At 44.2% G+C, this 19471-nt stretch overlaps 1 protein-coding gene and 1 pseudogene across 3 annotated transcripts in view; both read left to right on the top strand.

The window, feature by feature from the left end:
* The window catches only part of ank3b (ankyrin 3b), a 467733-nt gene that overhangs the window by 418719 nt on the left and 29543 nt on the right, over window positions 1-19471 (top strand). For 2 of the 3 annotated variants that reach the window (XM_068002595.1, XM_068002596.1), the window contains 4 exons: window positions 496-621; window positions 2737-2859; window positions 5287-5371; window positions 16499-16573. In XM_068002595.1, coding sequence (XP_067858696.1) covers window positions 496-621; window positions 2737-2859; window positions 5287-5371; window positions 16499-16573 — 409 coding nt within the window. Of the gene's footprint in view, window positions 1-495; window positions 622-2736; window positions 2860-3306; window positions 3334-5286; window positions 5372-16498; window positions 16574-19471 lie in introns of all 3 variants that reach the window. The other variant, XM_068002597.1, reaches the window with a different exon arrangement.
* Window positions 8547-15947, top strand: LOC137340365 (ankyrin-3 pseudogene; annotated as a pseudogene).

The following is a 19471-nucleotide window of genomic DNA, read 5'->3' as shown; positions in this document are numbered from 1 at the left end:
ATTGATGGCATTGGAGGCTCTGGGGCTTTAGCCGAGTGGTGGGCAGACGCCAAAGCGACTTTTGCTAGGCAGTGGCACCTGGGCATGTTTGTCCTGAGAAGGAACCCTGATCCTTCACGCTTCCCTCCCCATTCTGCCACTCACTCGGAGCCCTCCACTGACCCAGTGCTGCTCCTGGCACCTGAGCCACGATTGTCAGCTCACAATCTACACAAACATCTGGATGAACCTGCACTGGGCCCACCTTCTCCGGGCAGTGCTCCATTGTATTAATAGGTACCCTCGATAAGTAATTATAATTTCAAGTACGCTTTGAGAAATACTGTCGAGGTTTAACTTTGTCTGGGACAGGAATGTAATGGGATTTCAAACAGCTTAGACTTTATAGGTCATTTTTATTTCATAAACTTCTACAAATAGGTTAGTCAAAATGACTGACACAATTCTTCAATCACTGCTTGTGCTTATTTGTAATCTTGCGATGGTAACCAACAGGTGCTAGAAGGTAAACCCATCTTCGTGGATTGCTATGGAAACCTGGTTCCTCTGGCCAAAGCAGGCCAGCAGCTTGTGTTCAACTTTTATGCTTTCAAAGAAAATAGATTGCCTTTCGGTGTGAAGGTAAGATAATGACAACATCGACTTGTGTTTATATAGTTTCTTTAACGTAGGAATAGCAACCCAAGGCGCTTCCCAGAAGCGTAATCAGACAAAAATTGACACAAAGCCAAAGAAGGAGATATTAGGATAGGTGACTAAAAGCTTGGTCAAAGAGGTAATGTCAGTTAGGCTCAGTTGGTAGTACTTTCACCTGTTGGTCAGAAGGTTGTGGGTTCAAGCCTCATCACAGAATTCAGCACGTTATATAGGCTGACACTAAACTGCAGTAATGATGGAATGCTGCATTGTCAGAGGGGCCATCTTTTGGATGGAGAACTCAACCAAGATCTCATTTGCTAGCTCAGGTGGACATTAAGATCCCATGGCATTATTCGAAGAAGAGCAGGGAGTTCTCAGTATCCTGGCCAACATTTGTCCCTCAGCCAACAACACCAAAAATAGATTACCTGCTCATAGAGAAATTAGGACAGGCTTGGTCACAAAGGTAAGTTTTAAGGAGCGTCTTAAAGGAGGAGAGAGAGACAGAAGGGTTTTGGGAGGTAATTCCAGAGCTTAGGGCCGAGATGGCTGAAGGCACGGCCGCCAATAGTGGGACGAAGGGAGTGGGCGATGAACAAGAGATACAGTAGCATCATCCGTCACTTTGTTAGGATAATATATTCAGATGGAGATTGATTTGGTTTATGAATGCCAGGTGCCAAACACTTCCCTCATGCCCCCTGCCCCAAGTGAAACATAATGGAGACTTTGTATAAAAGAGCAGAGGAAAAACATGTTATCTTTGTCTGATAAATGAGCATTCGCTAATATGCTGTCTGAGATCCAATCTGTGTGTTATGTTTAAATGATAAATCAATGGTCTTTTATTTAAACTCCATTTTACTATGAAGGTTGCAGTGGCCAGTCTTATGCACTCCCAATTTGAAACTCTTCATCATTAAAATATCAGTTTATTTGAATTGTTCTCTGAAAGCAACATGAGAATGCTGTAATACAAAAAATAACTAGTTCAGATATGTGGTGAAGAACTCTTTCATCAAGATGAAAGAAAAAATTGCATTTATATAGCTCCTTTTATGACCTCATGATGTCCCAAAGCGCTTTACAGCCATTGAAGTATTTTTGAACTGTAGTCACTGTTGTAATGTAGGAAACACGGCAGCCAATTTGCCTGTAGCAAGGTCCCACAAAAAGCAATGTGATAATGACCAGATCATCCGTTTTAGTCATGTTAGTTGAAGGTTAAATATTGGCCAGGACACCGGGGAGAACTCCCCTGCTCGTCTTCGAATAGTGTCATGAGATCTTTTCCATCCATCTGAGAGGGCAGGCGGGGCCTCGCTTTAACATCCAAAGGACATCACCTCCGACAGTGTCGCACTCCCTGAGTACTGCACTGGAGTGTCAGTCTAGATTTTGTGCTCAAGTCCCTGGAATGGGACTTGGTGAGGGATGTTAGTGCAGAGGAATGGAACAATTTCCGTTTCTGGCTGAAACGGAACATCAGTGAGAACATCAAACATTACAAGGTCAGGTAAAGCAATGCAAGAATTAGGGCCAAGCCCTTCTTTGCTGCCCCAACAGTGTGCCTCAGTCACAACCTCAGAAGCGCACTCCCTAATGCACCAAAGTGGCCTTTTTTCCATTTCCCACACCAACTATCCTTTGATCCTGTCTTGAGTGACCCTACCAGTTAGTGCTGAATTAGGGTCAGTTTTGTGCTATAGGCTAATGCCCACTAACAACTGAACTGAGACTGCCCAAACCCATTTCACATGGAACCCTTACAGCCTGGCCTTAATTTGAAGCCAGGTCTCAGAGGTGAAAGGCCAAAGACTAACCCACAGCTCCCCACTTCCAACCCAAAATGTGCTAATAGGTGATTTTTTTTTTAATGTGCCTATGCCCTGAAGAAGGTACTGATTTATGAGTGTTGAAAATAAATTCTCCTATACAGCTGTTATTTCGCAGGCAAACAATTGGCCCATAGCAAGATCTCACAAGTAGCAAATGAGACATGGATGGCTTTTGGTGATGTTGGTTGAAATGACTTCATCTCTACCAGAGAGATCAACAGTATCGTCTTTTGTAAAATGAAACGGTTCTCATTTCTAGGTCAGAGACAACAGCCAGGAGCCCTGTGGCCGTCTGTCTTTCCTCAAGGAACCAAAAACTTCCAAAGGATTACCACAAGCAGCTATCTGTAATCTGAACATTACCCTGCCGGCTCACAAAAAAGTATGTGGAAAGACTTCAATAACCCGGTCTCCTGTTGAAGGGGGATAAATTATATAATTTGCTTCTACTTGTTAAGAACCTACGTGCTTTAGAAGTTAGAAACACTGTTCTATTGTAAGACTATGCATTCTTTTCCAATTTTGTATGTCTCTAAAGCCTGTTTTATAACAAAAAGCATAGTTTGTTTACGAAGCTCTTGCACTGGCTGGTAATTTAGAGGCCTATACTCTTGCAGTATTTTCCATCATTTGTTGTGAATTTGTTTTTTTTTGTAAATGAAATCGAGTTTAATTTTTTGGTTTTGCTGGCTTTGGGCTTTTTTTGACCTTGTGTTAATCAGCTTGCATTTTGTACTCCCAACTTGGTCCTTTTCATATCCTGATGTTTCTTTCCCCTGCTGTCCATTATAATACTCCTTGTCTCTGCAATGCTTCTTGGGACCATAAGGAAGCCGAATCAGATCCAGATGAAGAGGTAAAGGAAAATCTGATAACCTGTCTAAACTTGGTGATGACTATTAAGTTATTGCAGGGGACATTTTGCAATTGGGCTCGGTCATTAATGACAATGGTCACCTGACATACCTCAGACAGTGAGGGTCCAACGATGCTAGTGAACGGGGAAAAATAATATTTTTCAGATTAGTTTGCAAACCCTTTGAATACTGACAAACCTCTTGGTTTTTAGAATACGTACCTTCTTGGTACATCTATAGGACTAATTGGCTTCACCAAACTTCTAAAACAGCTAAATGTTATAGGATTGGACAAGTTTCTTAATTTATAGCAATTCTGGAATCAACTAGAAAATGATTATCTTGTAATTAGTTTTTGATCCTACCTAATTTTCCTGAAGGGCTAAAGCATTCAGAAAGTTGTTAGGGAGGCTGAAATCATACGATGGAATCCTCAAACCCATCTCTGTGCTCTGAGTGTTTGGTGTCGTATATTATTACATTATTGAGGTGTTAGCAGAGAAAGAAAGCGTTAATTTGTGTTCCGAGAACCGGGTCAACTGCCATGGCTCAATAGTTGCATCACTCTGTATCTGCTTGTGGTCACAATGAACATTCCTGTGTATATTATGCTGGAATAGAGAGCCCTAAACCAATTGAAGTATTCAACTGCCCCATGTCATTTAATTAGCTTCACGCCCCCTGTGCCAGCATTAAACACCAGAATATTTATTGTAACCGTATACTAAAATAATTTTAAGTCACTAACAAAAAGGTGCTACAAAAACAAATTATAACATGCTCTTGTACTAAAACTAAATTGGTTTAACCACACAGGAAGCTGATACTTATTTACTTGTAGACGTGTGTTTCACAGCAGTAACAACATTGCCGATTGTAGTAATGAGCCTATTGTGATACCTGCATCAAGGGCATTACATGAACTCATTTGCCTGTCTGTGTTATGTGCTTGTGCTTTGAAATTCCATTCATGCTTCTTCTGTCCGTGATGGGTCCACATCGAGCAAGTGCAAAGAAATGTGGTTGAGCACAAGTAGCACACTATTCTGTCACATCAAAGTACAAAAAAAAGCTTAATTTAGTTCTGAATATATTTCACTTCAATTATCAGTTTGGTTCACATACGTGCCGGAAGTAATACACAAAAAAATAGAAATGCTATATATGTGTACATCAAGTAAAGAGTTATCACTTCAGTCATCTACTGGGTCGATCTGCATTGCACTTTTGATGTGCATTTAATGCGCTAAGTCCCAAAGAGACCTGTAGTATTACAGTCAAGCCAGAATGCAGATGTAGAGGTAATGTCTGGGTAAACTAAATTGGCCGTTGGTGATGTACTGGTCAACAACCCAGAGAATCCCAGTGATGCAGCAGTGAACTCTCATCAGAAAGGACATAGGTCCACGTTCTAGTGTTTAGCTGGCATTTCAACTTAATTGCCTTCGTTGACTGGACTGTTAGTTGCAACTCTGCATTCCTGGAAGCAGGACCAAACCCGCCCTGTAGAAGTGCACCTCCTTTTGGCCGAATGTGGAGTTGTGTTGATGGTGGCAACCAGGAGACCCATGGCCTATGCCATCCTGTCCTCCCAGTTGAAGGAGGAAGCAAGACAACACCTTAAGGAGGAATTAGTGGAGATATTACTTAACAGAAAATAATTACTGCTTTGCTTGGAAAAAATATGTGGCTTCTTTTCTTTAAAAAAAACACCCTCGATGGTGAGTGTAGTATTTTTCCGCATTTCCATTTTTATATATCATGTACCATGAAAAATATACTTCTAAATCAGGATGTCAAGCAGCAACAAATTGCTTCTGTTGGGTTTGTACCCCATAAAATTCTGTGTAGAGTTGTGGCATAGTTGCAAAATCTCATACGTAAAATGCAAATGAAAATAATTCAGTTTAGAATAAAAGCGACCAAAATGTCTCCCCATCTTTTTCTTCCAGATCGAGAGAGCTTCAGACCGCCGTCAAACCTTTGCATCTATGGCATTACGTAAACGCTACAGCTATCTTGCTGAACCTGGAATGAGTGAGTTTATTCTCTGTTAATCCTCATCGACAATGTTTATATTGTTTGACATTTATTTATGACCTCTTAACTTTAAAATAAAGCACGCTGACAACTAAATTTATACTATATTTTACCGTAGTTATTTTGTACTATATTTTGCCGTAGTTACCTGTTCTCGTGTGTATCTGGAAAGCAAGACCTAATTTGATTTGCAAGCTTCCGCTCAAATTACTTTTTTCATTGCATTTCATTTTTTTAATATATTATTTATAGATATATATACACACATAAAATTTGCTGCACGAAATAATGTTGGTTCCAGGTGGATTGCGATGCACTCTTGTATATTATGTGCCTGAAGTTTAGTTTCTTGAGCAATAACCCCAATAAGAATGAAAGATCATATTTGCCCAGGGTGGGTCACCGTTTAATATGAAAATAATAAATGTGCCACAGATCCAGACATAGGCTGCCTGTAACAATTTTCAAGGAACTGTTGATTGTAAGATATCGCCTGAAGCATGTGCTATGGTTAGTGTGCTCGTTAGAAAGAACAAAGAAAGATTTAAGAACATAAGAAATAGGAACAGGAGTAGGCCATACGGCCCCTCGAGCCTGCTCTGTCATTCAATCAGATCATGGCTGATCTTCAACCTCAACTCCACTTTCCCACCTGATCCCCATATCCCTTGATTCCCCTAGAGTCCAAAAATCTATCCATCTCAGCCTTGAATATATTCAGTGACTCAACATCCACAGCCCCCTGGAGTAGAGAATTCCAAAGATTCATAACCCCCTGAGTGAAGAAATTCCTCCTCATCTCAGTTTTGAATGGCCGACCTTGTATCCTGCAATTATGCCCCATAGTTCTAGACACTCTAGCCAGGGGAAACAATCTCTCGGCATCTATCCTGTCAAGCCCCCTCAGAATCTTATATGTTTCAATGAGATCACCTCTCATTCTTCTAAACTCCAGAGAGTATAGGCCCATTCTACTCAATCTCTCCTCATAGGACAACCCCCTCATCCCAGGAATCAATCTAGTGAACCTTCGTTGCACCGCCTCTAAGGCAAGTATATCCTTCCTTAGATAAGGAGACCAAAACTGTATGCAGTACGCCAGGTGAGGTCTCACCAATGCCCTGTACAACAAAACCCTTTGCAAACTCTTTGTGTCCTCCTCACAGCTTACTTTCCCACCTAGCTTTGTATCGTCAGCAAACGTGGATACATTACAATAGGTCCCTTCATCTAAGTCATTAATATAGATAATAAATAGCTGAGACCCAAGCACCGATCCTTGCGGCACCCCACTAGTTACAGCCTGCCGACCTGAGAATGACCCGTCTATCCCTACTCTCTGTTTTCTGTCCTTCAACCAATCCTCTATTCATGCTAATATATTACCCCCAACCCCATGAGCCTTTACCTTGTGTAACAACCTTTTATGTCGCACCTTATCGAATGCCTTTTGATAATGCCTTTGCGTTTATATAGCACATTTCACGACCTCAGGAGGTCCCAAAGCGCTTTACAGCCAATTAAGTACTTTTGAAGTGTAGCCACCGTTATAATTTAGCAGCCAATTTGCGCACAGCAAGGTTCCACAAACAACAATGAGTTAATAATCAGATAAACTGTTTATAATGATGGTTGAGGGATAAATATGGACCCAGGATGCTGGGTTCTCCCCATCTCTTCGAAGTAGTGCCATGGGATCTTTTACGCCCACCTGAGAGCACAGACGGAGCCTCGGAAAGACAGCACCTCCGACAGTACAGCACTCCCTCAGTGCTGCACTGGAGTGTCAGCCTAGATATCGTGCTCAATTCTCTGGAGTGGGACTTGAACCCACGACCTTCTGACTCCGGGACGAGAGTGCTACCCACTGAGCCACAGCTGATACCGTGAATCGGCAGTGAAATATTTGGACATTTTCAAACTGTTTCTGAGACCTTAATTTGAACAATAGTACCTTTTGAATTGTGCTAGTGTAGAAGAAAGTCTCGACGTCAGTGCCTGATGAGTCGACACCCTGTCACGTTGATGCATGTAGATGACGATGATGACTTCAGTTATGTTGCACCACAGTTTCTGCATCAAATGCCTGGCACTTAAAGACGAAGCCTGCTGAGAATTATTGTGGGTCACCAGACTAACTAGTTATGTTAATTTTTCTTGCTTCAAACGTTACTTTTTTTAATAAGAGAAAGGGATTTCAATAGTGAAGGGATTGGAACGAAAAAATGTAATAATCCGAATTCTTCAGCGAGTATAGATTAACTGCATGATTTAGCTCATAAAGGGCAATGAACAGAAGCATCATGGGAAATGTAGCTTAAAATCTCCGTTGTAATTCTGACCATTTGTTTCATGTTTGTGTTTTGTTCGTCTTTTTATCCCGAATTCTCTGCCTTATTTTTGTCTTTTCACGTTTTTGCATTGTTTTCTTTGCTGCTTTGTTTGTTTTCTAGTTTGATAGTTTTTTTTTGTACGGTTAAAAAGAAACAAATGGAAATATTCTTTCCAAATGAAGTTGTTCGGTCAGTTTTCTCACTGAATTTATCGCTGTAGTTTTTAAACGTTTTGTACTTTCTTCCAACTGTTTAATCTGATTCACTGACCACATTTTTTTCTCTGGTCTCTCCGTTTCTTTAATTTTTCTCGTTGATTTTTTTTTCATTTGGATTTTACTTGAAATTTTTAAGAAATCATAGAACGAAGTACAGGAACCGCAAGGGCTCTGCCTGCACCGTACTCATACAAGCCGGTCTTTTCCACAAGGCCCTTTCAGTCATGGGCAGCTGCCCCCATTTCAGTAGCTGGAATTACCTCTCTGTCAAGTTCAACATCCAACACGCCTACAGCCTCCCCATTAAAGTCAGTTTGGTCTGTCTCTTCTGCTTCACCTATCAAATCAACCTTAGGAGCTTCCACAACCTCTTCAGTAAGATCTATGAGTGATTTAGCATCTCCAATTAGATCATTTAAGTCCACATCTTCACCTATAAAAACTGTAGTGACACAGACTCAGTATTCTGTTAAATCTTCCTCTGCTTTGATTTCTTCACCAGTGAAAGCATCAGTAATGCCTGACTCTTCCTCTGTAAAAGGACTAGCTTCTTCGTTGTTTTCTTCACGGCTATCCCCTGCGACAACAGCAGGATCGCTACTGGAGAGGTCCTCTATAACCATGACCCCACCAGCCTCCCCTAAAGCTACAGTTAACATGTACTCATCCACTTTGCCATTCAAGTCCATAATTACAACCGCGCCCACAGTTCTGTCCTCTTCTTTAAAATCACTGTCAACGTCAGGGTCATCTCCTGTTAAGTCTGTCGTTGATGCAGCCCAAGGACTGCCACCTGCATCGTTTTCACCATTTAAGTCGGCCGTTTCCTCGACCGGCCAGATAACCGCTAACGGAACGATATCACCAGTCAAGTACCCATCAGCAGCAGCTTTTTTCTGCAGTCAAACATCTGGAGCATCACCTGAGAAAGCATCAGCTGCTAAACTGACAAACAAAGCCATCACAACTGTGCACGATGCAATGGAGAAAGCCCACACGACCACCACTACTGTAACGTTTACCCCTCTTAAGTCCTTTGCGGCTGAAACCGCTTCTGCTTTTCAAACAATAAGGCTACCTCCTGCTGGGTCCTTGTATTCCTCGTTGAGGTCTTCATCCGTGACGACGACATCCGTGACGTCATCGACTATAACTGTACCAGTGTATTCTGTTGTAAATGTGTTATCAGAACCACAACTGAAAAGGCTCCCAGAGACCGCTTCATTAACCAAATCAGCTGCCGCATTGTTATCACCAATAAAATCCTTGACTACGGAATCGCGCACGCAACCGCAGTCTCAGTTTACTCGCACGTTGTCCCCACTGAAAACCTCCCTGTTTCTTGCTCCTTCGGCTCTGAAGCTATCTTCCGCATCCTCTCTGTCCTCGAGTCAGGAAATTTTGAAAGACGTTGCTGAGATGAAGGAAGATTTGATGAAGATGACAGCCATCCTCCAAACAGACTCAGCGAGCGACAAGTCATTCCCATCGGAAGTGTCTGCAAAAGGAGGGAAAAGCGAAGATGAAAGCGAAGAGCCTTTTAAGCTTGTGGAGAAGGTTAAAGAAGACTTGGTGAAAGTCAGCGAGATCCTGCAGAAAGATGGGTTTACGGAGAATAAGCATGGTGTCAAAGGAGCTCAGACAAACGGCGATCTTTCGGGTGAAGGCGATTGGGTTACGTTCGATTATGATATTGAGGAAGCGAAGCAAAAGCCTACATTTGCACACATGAAAGCCAAAAATGGAAGTGAAAAGGACTTCAGTTTGGCAAGAGTTGTTGACTATTTGACAAACGATCTCGGTATTGATACATTGGGAAAGATGGGTGATAATAAATATCGGCAAACTGATGCCAAGAAGGAAGGTGAAGAAAAAATGTTCTCCAAAAGAACTCATAAGCCAGCAATGCCTTTGCCGGAACATAAACTTAAGATGCCTCCACCTCCCATGCGACCTTCTGCTTCCGAAAAGGAATTGAGCAAACTTGCGGACGCAATGATGGCGACAGAAGCCATCTTGGAGTCACCTGATGATTTTTCTCAGCATGATCACGATAAGAGTCCTCTATCAGACAGTGGGTTTGAGACCAGGAGTGAAAAGACTCCTTCAGCCCCCCAAAGCGCAGAGAGCACCGGGCCTAAGCCTCTGTTTCATGATGTCCCTATACCTCCAGTTATTACAGAAACACGGACTGAAGTAGTTCGTGTCATTAGAAGCTACGAGCCTTCATTGGATGAAGTACAGGAGTCCAAAACTGATGGAGTGGCTCCATTGGAAAGCACAGAGATGTTTTCAAAAGTGGAAGAAAAACCAATTGGGTCAATCAAGGACAAGGTGAAAGCTTTTCAAATTAAAATGAAACCAGAGGACGAAGACAGTAAATGCTTGAAGTCCAAAGAAGTGCGTGTGAAAGAAGAAACTCACATTACAACGACCACTAGAACGGTTTATCACACACTTCCCTGCACTGAAAGCAATGCAAGTGAGAGAATAGAAGAAACTATGTCTGTTCGTGATATAATGAAGGCTTTTCAGTCCGGTCGTGATCCTTCCAAAGAATTGGCTGGCCTGTTTGAGCACAAGTCAACAGTTTCTTCAGAAGGCAGTAAGTCTGGAGAAGCACCGCCAAGATATCTTGATAAAGATTCCAACTTGAAGCCAAAAGTGGAAAGAGTTATTGAGTTTCATATTGAAAAAGGAAATAAAGCAGAACCAACAGAAGTTATCATAAGAGAGACGAAAAAGCACCCCGAGAGAGAGGTATTCGTTTATCAGAAAGATTTTTTGGGAGATGGTGAAGTAAGAGAAGCCAAAGTTTTCCCGGAGAGGTTTGATGTCTGTCAAGATGAGCAGGCACAGCAGGAAGAAGAGGAGCTCACTGCTGAAGAATCTCTTCCATCCTACATGGAATCGTCGAGAGTGAACACTCCCGTCTCCCAGGACGATGATAGTCGGCCGAGCTCTGCGCAGCTCGTCTCTGACGACTCATACAAAACGCTGAAGCTTCTCACTCAGCATTCAGTCGAGTACCACGACGATGAATACTCTGAGCTGAGAGGTGAGTCTTACAGGTTTGCAGAGAAAATGCTTCTTTCCGAAAAAATGGATATTTCCCATTCTGATACCGAGGAATCGGTCACCGACCAACCTCAGGCCTTCTGTGCGGACTCGCAGGTCGTTAGTCATTACAAAAGAAAGAATGATTCAGCTCAGGAGAAAGATCTGGCTAAGATGCACAAAATGATGCCTGAAAACATAGGTAGATCCACTGACCAGGACGATCGTTACGAAAAGGTTGCAGTACTGCACTATCCGCCAGAGTCTGGCAGTCCAAAACATGCCCTGTGGATGCGTTTTAGTGAGGACAGGCTGGAAGGCGGAAGAGAAAAGCTCATTTATGAAGATAGAGTCGATAGAACGGTGAAAGAAGCGGAAGAGAAGCTGACTGAAGTATCTCAGTTTTTTCGAGATAAAACGGAGAAGTTAAACGATGAGCTTCAGTCGCCGGAGAAGAAACCGCACAGAAAGGAAGGAATGCCATCGCTGTCGGGGTTCAGTTCTGCCAGCAGCAGTCCCGAGAAACTGCGACTGACTGACATAATGCCGAGCGATGAATGGAGCCAAGACAAACACAGTGACCCGTGCTTTCGAAAGTATTCTGTATGTGCCGAAGAGAAGAAAGCAGCCGACTCGGTACCTGGCTCTGCGCGGAGGACTTACTCAAGTTTGTCAGATGACGCGAAAGATAAAATGAAACATAGTGAGGATTTGTCGCAGTCAGCGTTCCATTGCAAACAAACAAAAAACGGTTCCCCGCTTTCAAAATCTGAGCCAGTTGCAGCACAGAAGAACAATGAATTCTCACGATACACCTACCTGCATGACCGAGTTGTGCAGGACGATCACACTGATGGCACTTTCAGAAAGTTTGTTGGCCCTTACTCTAGCAGTCAAGTTGACGATGAAGCAAAAACGAACCTTTTCGAAAGGAACCTGCAAGAAGGGCAGCAAAGCCTTGCTCTTAAAAGACTGCACGAAAGCAAGCTGCCGGTCTACCAGTTTTCTTTGAAGGAAATCAATCAGAAGAAGCTGGAGCATGCAGCGGAAGGGGCTATCTCAACGATAAAGGAAGTGCACACCAGTAAGTTGAAAGACTTAAGTGGATTAGGAGGGTTGAACCTTGGAGCAGAGCCGGTGTCATCAATGCTTCAGAAGACAGTGGAAGTTGTGCCAAATGCAAGTGTTTCCCACTTTATGGCCACTGCTCCAAAGCAGTTGATATTTGGTGCAAAAGGCATTGTTCGCTCTTCTGAAAAAGATGCAACGTTGAATAAAGAACCCGAGTCCCCAACAAAATTGGATAAAGAGAAAAAAGTCTACAGAACTTGGGAAAACTGTGGGAGTTCCAATCACAAATCACATGGGGACAAGCTTACACACGTACTTGTACATGACAATCTGAAGGAAAATGGCGCTGTTCATGCTGAGTTCAAAGCCAATGGACAGTCGCAAGAAAAGGTCGGCCCTTCTGTAGTGGAGAAGGAACATCTGTCAAATAACAGGCCTTTAATAAAGGAAATTCAGGAGGCTCTGTTGACCTCTCCATCCAAGAAAATGGTTTACACGGAGCTAGTTATCAGAGAGGATGGTGACAGTGCCGGCGAGCAAACGAGAGTAAGAACTGTGAAAAAGAACGAGCGTTCAAGTCCATCACATATCCCAATCAGAGCTCTGGAAGAACAATCAAAAATGGCTTCTAAGATGCAAGAATGCAATGGCGATCAGGTGAAATCCAACAAATCTGAGCTGATAACCAGTGTGTCCAACATGACCCTTAGTAGGGCCAGAAAGGGAAAGCAGTTCTTTGAAGAAGCAGAGCCCAATATTCAGACTAATGGCTCTAAGGACTGTCATTCCAGCAGGCTCGGAGATTATATGGACGCGGGCAATTATCGGGAAGAATTAGAAACCTCCCCGGTCAAATCTCCTGACTCTCTGGAATTTAGTCCTGTGAAAGATTCATCGTTGAGTGAGTTCTTCGATCCGAGACCAATTGAGTATTTGGAAAAAGTAGCACCCTTAGCAAGCATTGAAGGTTTTAAGGAGATAAAGACTTTGCCTGTGTATGTCAGCATTGTTCAAATGGGCAAACAGTATGAAAAAGAAACTGCAGGCCCACACCAAGGAGGTTTTAAAAGGATAATCAGTCAGAAGACTAAGACCGTACAGGAGACGAGGGGCACTTTTTCTACAATTAGACCGCACAAGCAGCCCCCCTCTCCTCAGGGTAGTCCAGAGGATGACACCTTGGAACAAGTATCACTCATAGAAAGTTCCGGTAAAAGTCCTCTTACACCTGAAACACCCAGTTCCGAGGAAATCAGCTACGAGCTTTCTTCCCAGTTGCCAGTCATGCACGGAAAACCCAGTCCAATCCCGGAAGTTTCCGAAGAGTTGGAAGAGGAAGAGCCGGCCAAAGCGACCTCCGTTAAAGAAGCGAGTGGATTTGCGACGAGACCCGCGAAGCCGGCTGAATCGGACGGAAATGACAAACGCACGAAAGAAAACCGCGTGGCTTATATTGAGTTCCCTCCGCCCCCGCCTATCAACACCTTGGACACAGAGACGCCCGCCGTGAGTAAAAAGGAGCGCTGTGCCGCCGCTGAGGACGAGCTGGACGTGATCGAGCTGAATTTGCAGGAGGAGCACGACAAACACTTCTTGGCCGATCCAGTCATCCGGGTCCAGCCGCCATCTCCAATCCCGCCCGGGGCCGACGAAAGCGATTCGAGCAGCGACGAATCCATCTTTCAGCCCGCTCCGCTGAAAAAGTACACCTTTAAGCTCCAGGACGACGGCCCGGCCGTCTCCTCGAGTTGTAAAACCGCAGGGCAGCTCGGAAATACTGACGATCCCCACGACGACGAATTTGCTTTAGATGTTACCTCGGACAACGACGCCGTCCCAAATGGCAACAACGACCAGTCGGTCACTGAGTGCTCCATAGCAACAACCGCAGAGTTCTCCCACGACACTGACGCCACAGAAATTGACTCTCTCGATGGATACGACCTGCAGGACGAAGACGATGGCTTAACTGAAACTGACTCTAAATCCTTCAATCAGGGAATAGAAACCAAGATGGATATATGGGTCACTGAAGGGATATTGAAGCAGGGGGATCGTTCCTATAGCCAGGGTAAACTTGCAGTAATTGAGGAAGAAGGAAAGGTAGGCGCTGAAGAAGAAGCACCCTTGCAGTCTAAAGCTCAGACTTCTGAAAAGAAAGGCGAAGGGCAAACTGATGGTAAACCAGGACCCGAGATCTTCACTTTGGAAGGCAGGCATCCTGACAGAACTGGGTTTAATGATACATATTTTAGTTACAAACTAGAGGAAGAATTTGCAACCCCGTTTAAAACTGTTGCTACCAAAGGCCTTGACTTTGATCCATGGTCTAACGGCCGAGGGGACGATGAAGTCTTTGAAGCTAGGTTGAGAGAGGATGAGCAAAAAGCCTTTGGCTTAGCAGTAGAGGACAGGTCCCAAGCAACAACACCAGATACAACCCCAGCCAGAACCCCAACAGATGAGAGCACTCCAACTAGTGAGCCTAATCCCTTCCCATTTCATGAAGGGAAGATGTTTGAGATGACTCGCAGTGGTGCAATTGACATGAGCAAGAGGGATTTTGTTGAAGAAAGGCTCCAATTTTTCCAAATTGGTGAGCATACTGCTGAAGGGAAGTCAGGGGACAAGGGGGAAAGGGTTAAAAACACACTTGTAGTCACAACACTGCCTCAGTCAGGGGACAACACAACTGAGGCGCCAGTAGAGACACCACAAGTTGAGCATGAGAAAGTCCAGGCTAGTGGAGATTGCCTGGAAACGGTATCAAGCAGCAACGCAGCGGACAAATCCTCATTGGCCATTGCTGCTAAAGTTGATCCTAAATTACGCACGCCAATTAAAATGGGAATTTCTGCTTCTACAATGACGATGAAGAAAGATACGGGTGCAACTGAGGTGGTCGAATTTAAATCTGATGCTGTGCTGTTAGATTATCAGGTTTCAGAAAATACAGTCTTAGAAATGGCGACAGTTGAGACTAGAGCTACGAGTCAGGAATGTATCAGAAAAAATGAAAGAGCCGATTTGTCAATAAGTAATTGTAATGACAAACTTGATTCCCCAGTCCCAGATGCTGACTGCAGTCAGAATAGTAGTCAGCCTAAAGCCAAACCAAATATTGAACCGGCTGTCCAAACAAGCGAGGAAAATCCAGGTTCATTGGCAACCCCAGCAAGTGAAATAGTAAAACTAGATAAGCAAATCGCAGAACCGGTAAAAAAGCCCAAATCGAGACTTCCGGTAAAAACGTCCATGACTCCATCATCGGTTTCTCATAAAGAGCAGAAAACAGCAGCGTGCAAGATGATCCAGCCTAGGAAGAGTGAGTTAAAGGGGAAAGCAGACCCTCCCAAATGTTTTGAGACAAAATCTAGAATTCCCGTTAAAAATATTGACAAAACTAATTCACCTCCGCCAGCAAAATCTCAATCCAGTTTAGGACAAGGACAGGCAGAAAAAGGAAAGTTTAAGCAGTTTTATTCCAGACTACCAGTTAAGGTAAGATCTAGCACTGCCACGATTAAATCGAATAAAACAGGAAAGGGGCAGTTGAGTGAGGTCTGTAAACATTCAGTTGAGTATTTGAAAGGGATTAGTGGTGAGGCGTTAAAACTTGTGGATCGTCTTGCCGATGAAGAGAAAAAAGTGCAGTCAGAGATCTCTGATGATGAAGACAGCACGTCGAGAAATGCATCCTTATCGGAAGCCGGCCTACCTTCCATTACATCGAGGTCTCCTAGAGATATGAGACCAGAGGCAGCGCCTTTAAAATCAAAGGTTGAAAAGGTCTACAGTGAGACAAGGAACAGTAAAAGGACTGGTGGGGAGGAAAGCAGTCAGGTTTCTGGGCCTCGCGTGGCTCGCATCGCGGAGATCAAGCCTAGTTTGTAAAATTTTCGACTTTGTTGATCTTTAGTGCATGATTATTTGTGATTGCCTGTGGCGTGATTTACCCTTAGCTACCATGTCGTCATTGTTATTGTTTGTGTTGTCTCGTATCCCCCTTTTTCTCCAATGTAATCCCAATAGTTAAGCATGCCGGCCAACTTTAAGCAGAGAAAATTAGGCCATGTCCTCTCTGCAGTCCTACGATTATGTGTAAGTCAGACAAGAAGGTGCAACACTGGTGTCGCAAGAACTTTTAAAAAAAAACACCATATAGTTCATCACCTCTAGTTACATGACATTAACAAAGTTCTTGGGTGTTTTCAGCATGTTTAGATCCATTGTCAATTTTGCACTGTGATATATAATTTTTGACATTCAGCGTAACGCTGAATCCGAATCTAACTTCAGATCCGCGAAAGGATTTACGTTTGTGTAGGTCACTAGGGCACGTTCATCATGTTAATAATATGGGCACGAGTAGCTTTATGACCAAAAGTTGGATGTTGTGTGTGTTTCGCAGGAATGTTGGTCTAATTCAATATTTAAAACTGCAGGTCCTGAGAGCCCATGCGAAAGAACAGATATAAGGATGGCCATAGTAGCGGATCATCTGGGATTGAGCTGGACGGGTAAGATGTACTTACAATATCATTTTACGCCCAGAAGAGAAATAGAAGCCACATCTGAATTGTTGGGTCCTAACCTACGTTTGAAACCATTTTAATGTATTCATGTAAGTCTAAGGGGAGTAGGACAAATTGGATAGATCTTTGACACAGCTGGCGCAGACACGATGGGCCAAATGGCCTCCTTTTGTGCTGTATGATTCTGTTGTAAAGTGATCACTCTGTCTAATCCGGTGGAATCATCAGACAAAGCACCTGAAATTGCAGGGATTGGCTATCGTTCAGTTATGGTGTTACTTTTTTAATTTACTCATTTCAGATAATGTTCTGATTATGGAACAAAGGACCTGATTTCCTCTTTTTGCTAATCTTAGTGAAGAAGATGTGAAGAAAAAGTAGTGTAGTATTGGGCAAAAGTGCCAACAAAAAAGCTGTCCGTGTTTAGTACTGATGTGAGTATTCATACTCTTCCAAAAAGTGTTCAACGAAAGGCGAGTAAAAAGTGAGAGAAAAGACTGACTTTATCTTGTTTAAGGTTGTTAATAATTTTATCCAGGAATCCACAGCTGCAGAATTATACTGTGTGCCAGCTTGGCGTAATAAGCAATAGTTCCACCTATGAGCTGCAAGATTATGGGTTCAAGCCCATGCCAGGGTTTAAAGACCTCATCTGGGTTGACAATCCAGTGCAGTACTGTGGAAGTCTTTCCTTCAGATGAGATATCAAAGTGACTGTCTTTTTTTTTATTCGTTCATGGGATGTGGGCGTCGCTGGCGAGGCCAGCATTTATTGCCCATCCCTAATTGCCCTTGAGAAGGTGGTGGTGAGCCGTCACTTTGAAACGCTGCAGTCCGTGTGGTGAAGGTTCTCCCACAGTGCTGTTAGGAAGGGAGTTCTAGGATTTTGACCCAGCGACGATGAAGGAACGGCGATATATTTCCAAGTCGGGATGGTGTGTGACTTGGAGGGGAACGTGCAGATGGTGTTGTTCCCATGTGCCTGCTGCCCTTGTCCTTCTAGGTGGTAGAGGTCGCGGGTTTGGGAGGTGCTGTCAAAGAAGCCTTGGCGAGTTGCTGCACTGCAGCCACGGTGCGCCGGTGGTGAAGGGAGCGAATGTTTAGGGTGGTGGATGGGGTGCCGATCAAGCGGGCTGCTTTGTCCTGGATGGTGTCGAGCTTCTTGAGTGTTGGAGCTGCACTCATCCAAGCAAGTGGAGAGTATTCCATCACACTCCTGACTGGTGCCTTGTAGATGGTGGAAAGGCTTTGGGGAGTCAGGAGGTGAGTCACTCACTGCAGAATACCCAGCCTCTGACCTGCTCTTTCAGCCACAGTATTTATATGGCTGGTCCAGTTAAGTTTCTGGTCAATGTTGATAGTGGGGGATTCGGCGATGGTAATGCCTTTGAATGCCAAGGGGAGGTGGTTAGACTCTCTCTCTTGTTGGAGATGGTCATTGCCTGGCACTTATCTGGCACGGATGTTACTTGCCACTTATCAGCCCAAGCCTGGATGTTGTCTAGGTCTTGCTGATGCGGGCACAGACTGCTTCATTATCTGAGTAGTTGCGAATGGAACTGAATGCTGCAATCATCAGCGAACATCCCCATTTCTGACCTTATGATGGAGGGAAGGTCATTGATGAAGCAGCTGAAGATGGTTGGGCCTAGGACACTGCCCTGAGGAACTCCTGCTGCAATGTCCTGGGGCTGAGATGATTGGCCTCCAACAACCACTACCATCTTCCTTTGTGCTAGGTATGACTCCAGCCACTGGAGAATTTTCCCCCTGATTCCCATTGACTTCAATTTTACTAGGGCTCCTTGGTGCCACACTCGGTCAAAGGCTGCCTTGATGTCAAGGGCAGTCACTCTCACCTCGCCTCTGGAATTCGGCTCTTTTGTCCATGTTAGGACCAAGGCTGTAATGAGGTTTGGAGCCCAGTGGTCCTGGCGGAACCCAAACTGAGCATCAGTGAACAGGTTATTGGTGAGTAAGTGCCGCTTGATAGCACTGTCGACGACACCTTCCATCACTTTGCTGATGATTGAGAGTAGACTGATGGGGCGATAATTGGTCGGATTGGTTTGTCCTGCTTTTTGTGGACTGGACATACCTGGGCAATTTTCCACATTGTCGGGTAGATGCCAGTGTTGTACCTGTACTCGAACAGTTTGGCTGGAGGCACGGCTAGTTCTGGAGCACAAGTCTTCAGCATTACAGCCGGGATGTTGTCGGGCCCCATTGCCTTTGCTGTATCCAGTGCACTCAGCCGTTTCTTGATATCATGTGGAGTGAATCGAATTGGCTGAAGACTTGCTTCTGTGATGGTGGGGATATCGGGAGGAGGCCGAGATGGATCATCCACTCGGCACTTCTGGCTGAAGATGGTTGCAAACGCTTCAGCCTTGTCTTTTGCACTCACGTGCTCGACTTTGCCATCTTTGAGGATGGGGATGTTCACGGAGCCTCTTCCTCCCGTTAGTTGTTCACGACTGGATGTGGCAGGACCGCAGAGCTTTTTGATCTGGTCCATTGGTTGTGGAATCACTTAGCATGTTGCTTCCGCTGTTTAGCATGCATGTTGTCCTGTGTTGTAGCTTCACCAGGTTGGCACCTCATTTTTAGGTACTCCTGGCATGCTCTTCTACACTCCTCATTGAACCAGGGTTGATCCTCTGGCTTGTTGCTGATGGTAGAGTGAGGAATATGCCGGTCCGTGAGGTTACAGATTGTGTTGGAATACAATTCTGCTGCTGCAGATGGCCCACATTTGAGCTGCTAGATCTGTTCTGAATCTATCCCTTTTAGCACGGTGGTGGTGCATGTTTGGAGGTTCAGGGGAACATTGAAGATTCCATGGTGGTATTTTAAGAAGAGTGGAGAGGGAGAGGTCACTCG

This window comes from Heptranchias perlo, chromosome 21 (genome assembly GCF_035084215.1).
Source record: "Heptranchias perlo isolate sHepPer1 chromosome 21, sHepPer1.hap1, whole genome shotgun sequence".
Lineage (NCBI taxonomy): Eukaryota > Metazoa > Chordata > Chondrichthyes > Hexanchiformes > Hexanchidae > Heptranchias > Heptranchias perlo.
This window is presented reverse-complemented; position numbering and strand designations above follow the sequence as displayed.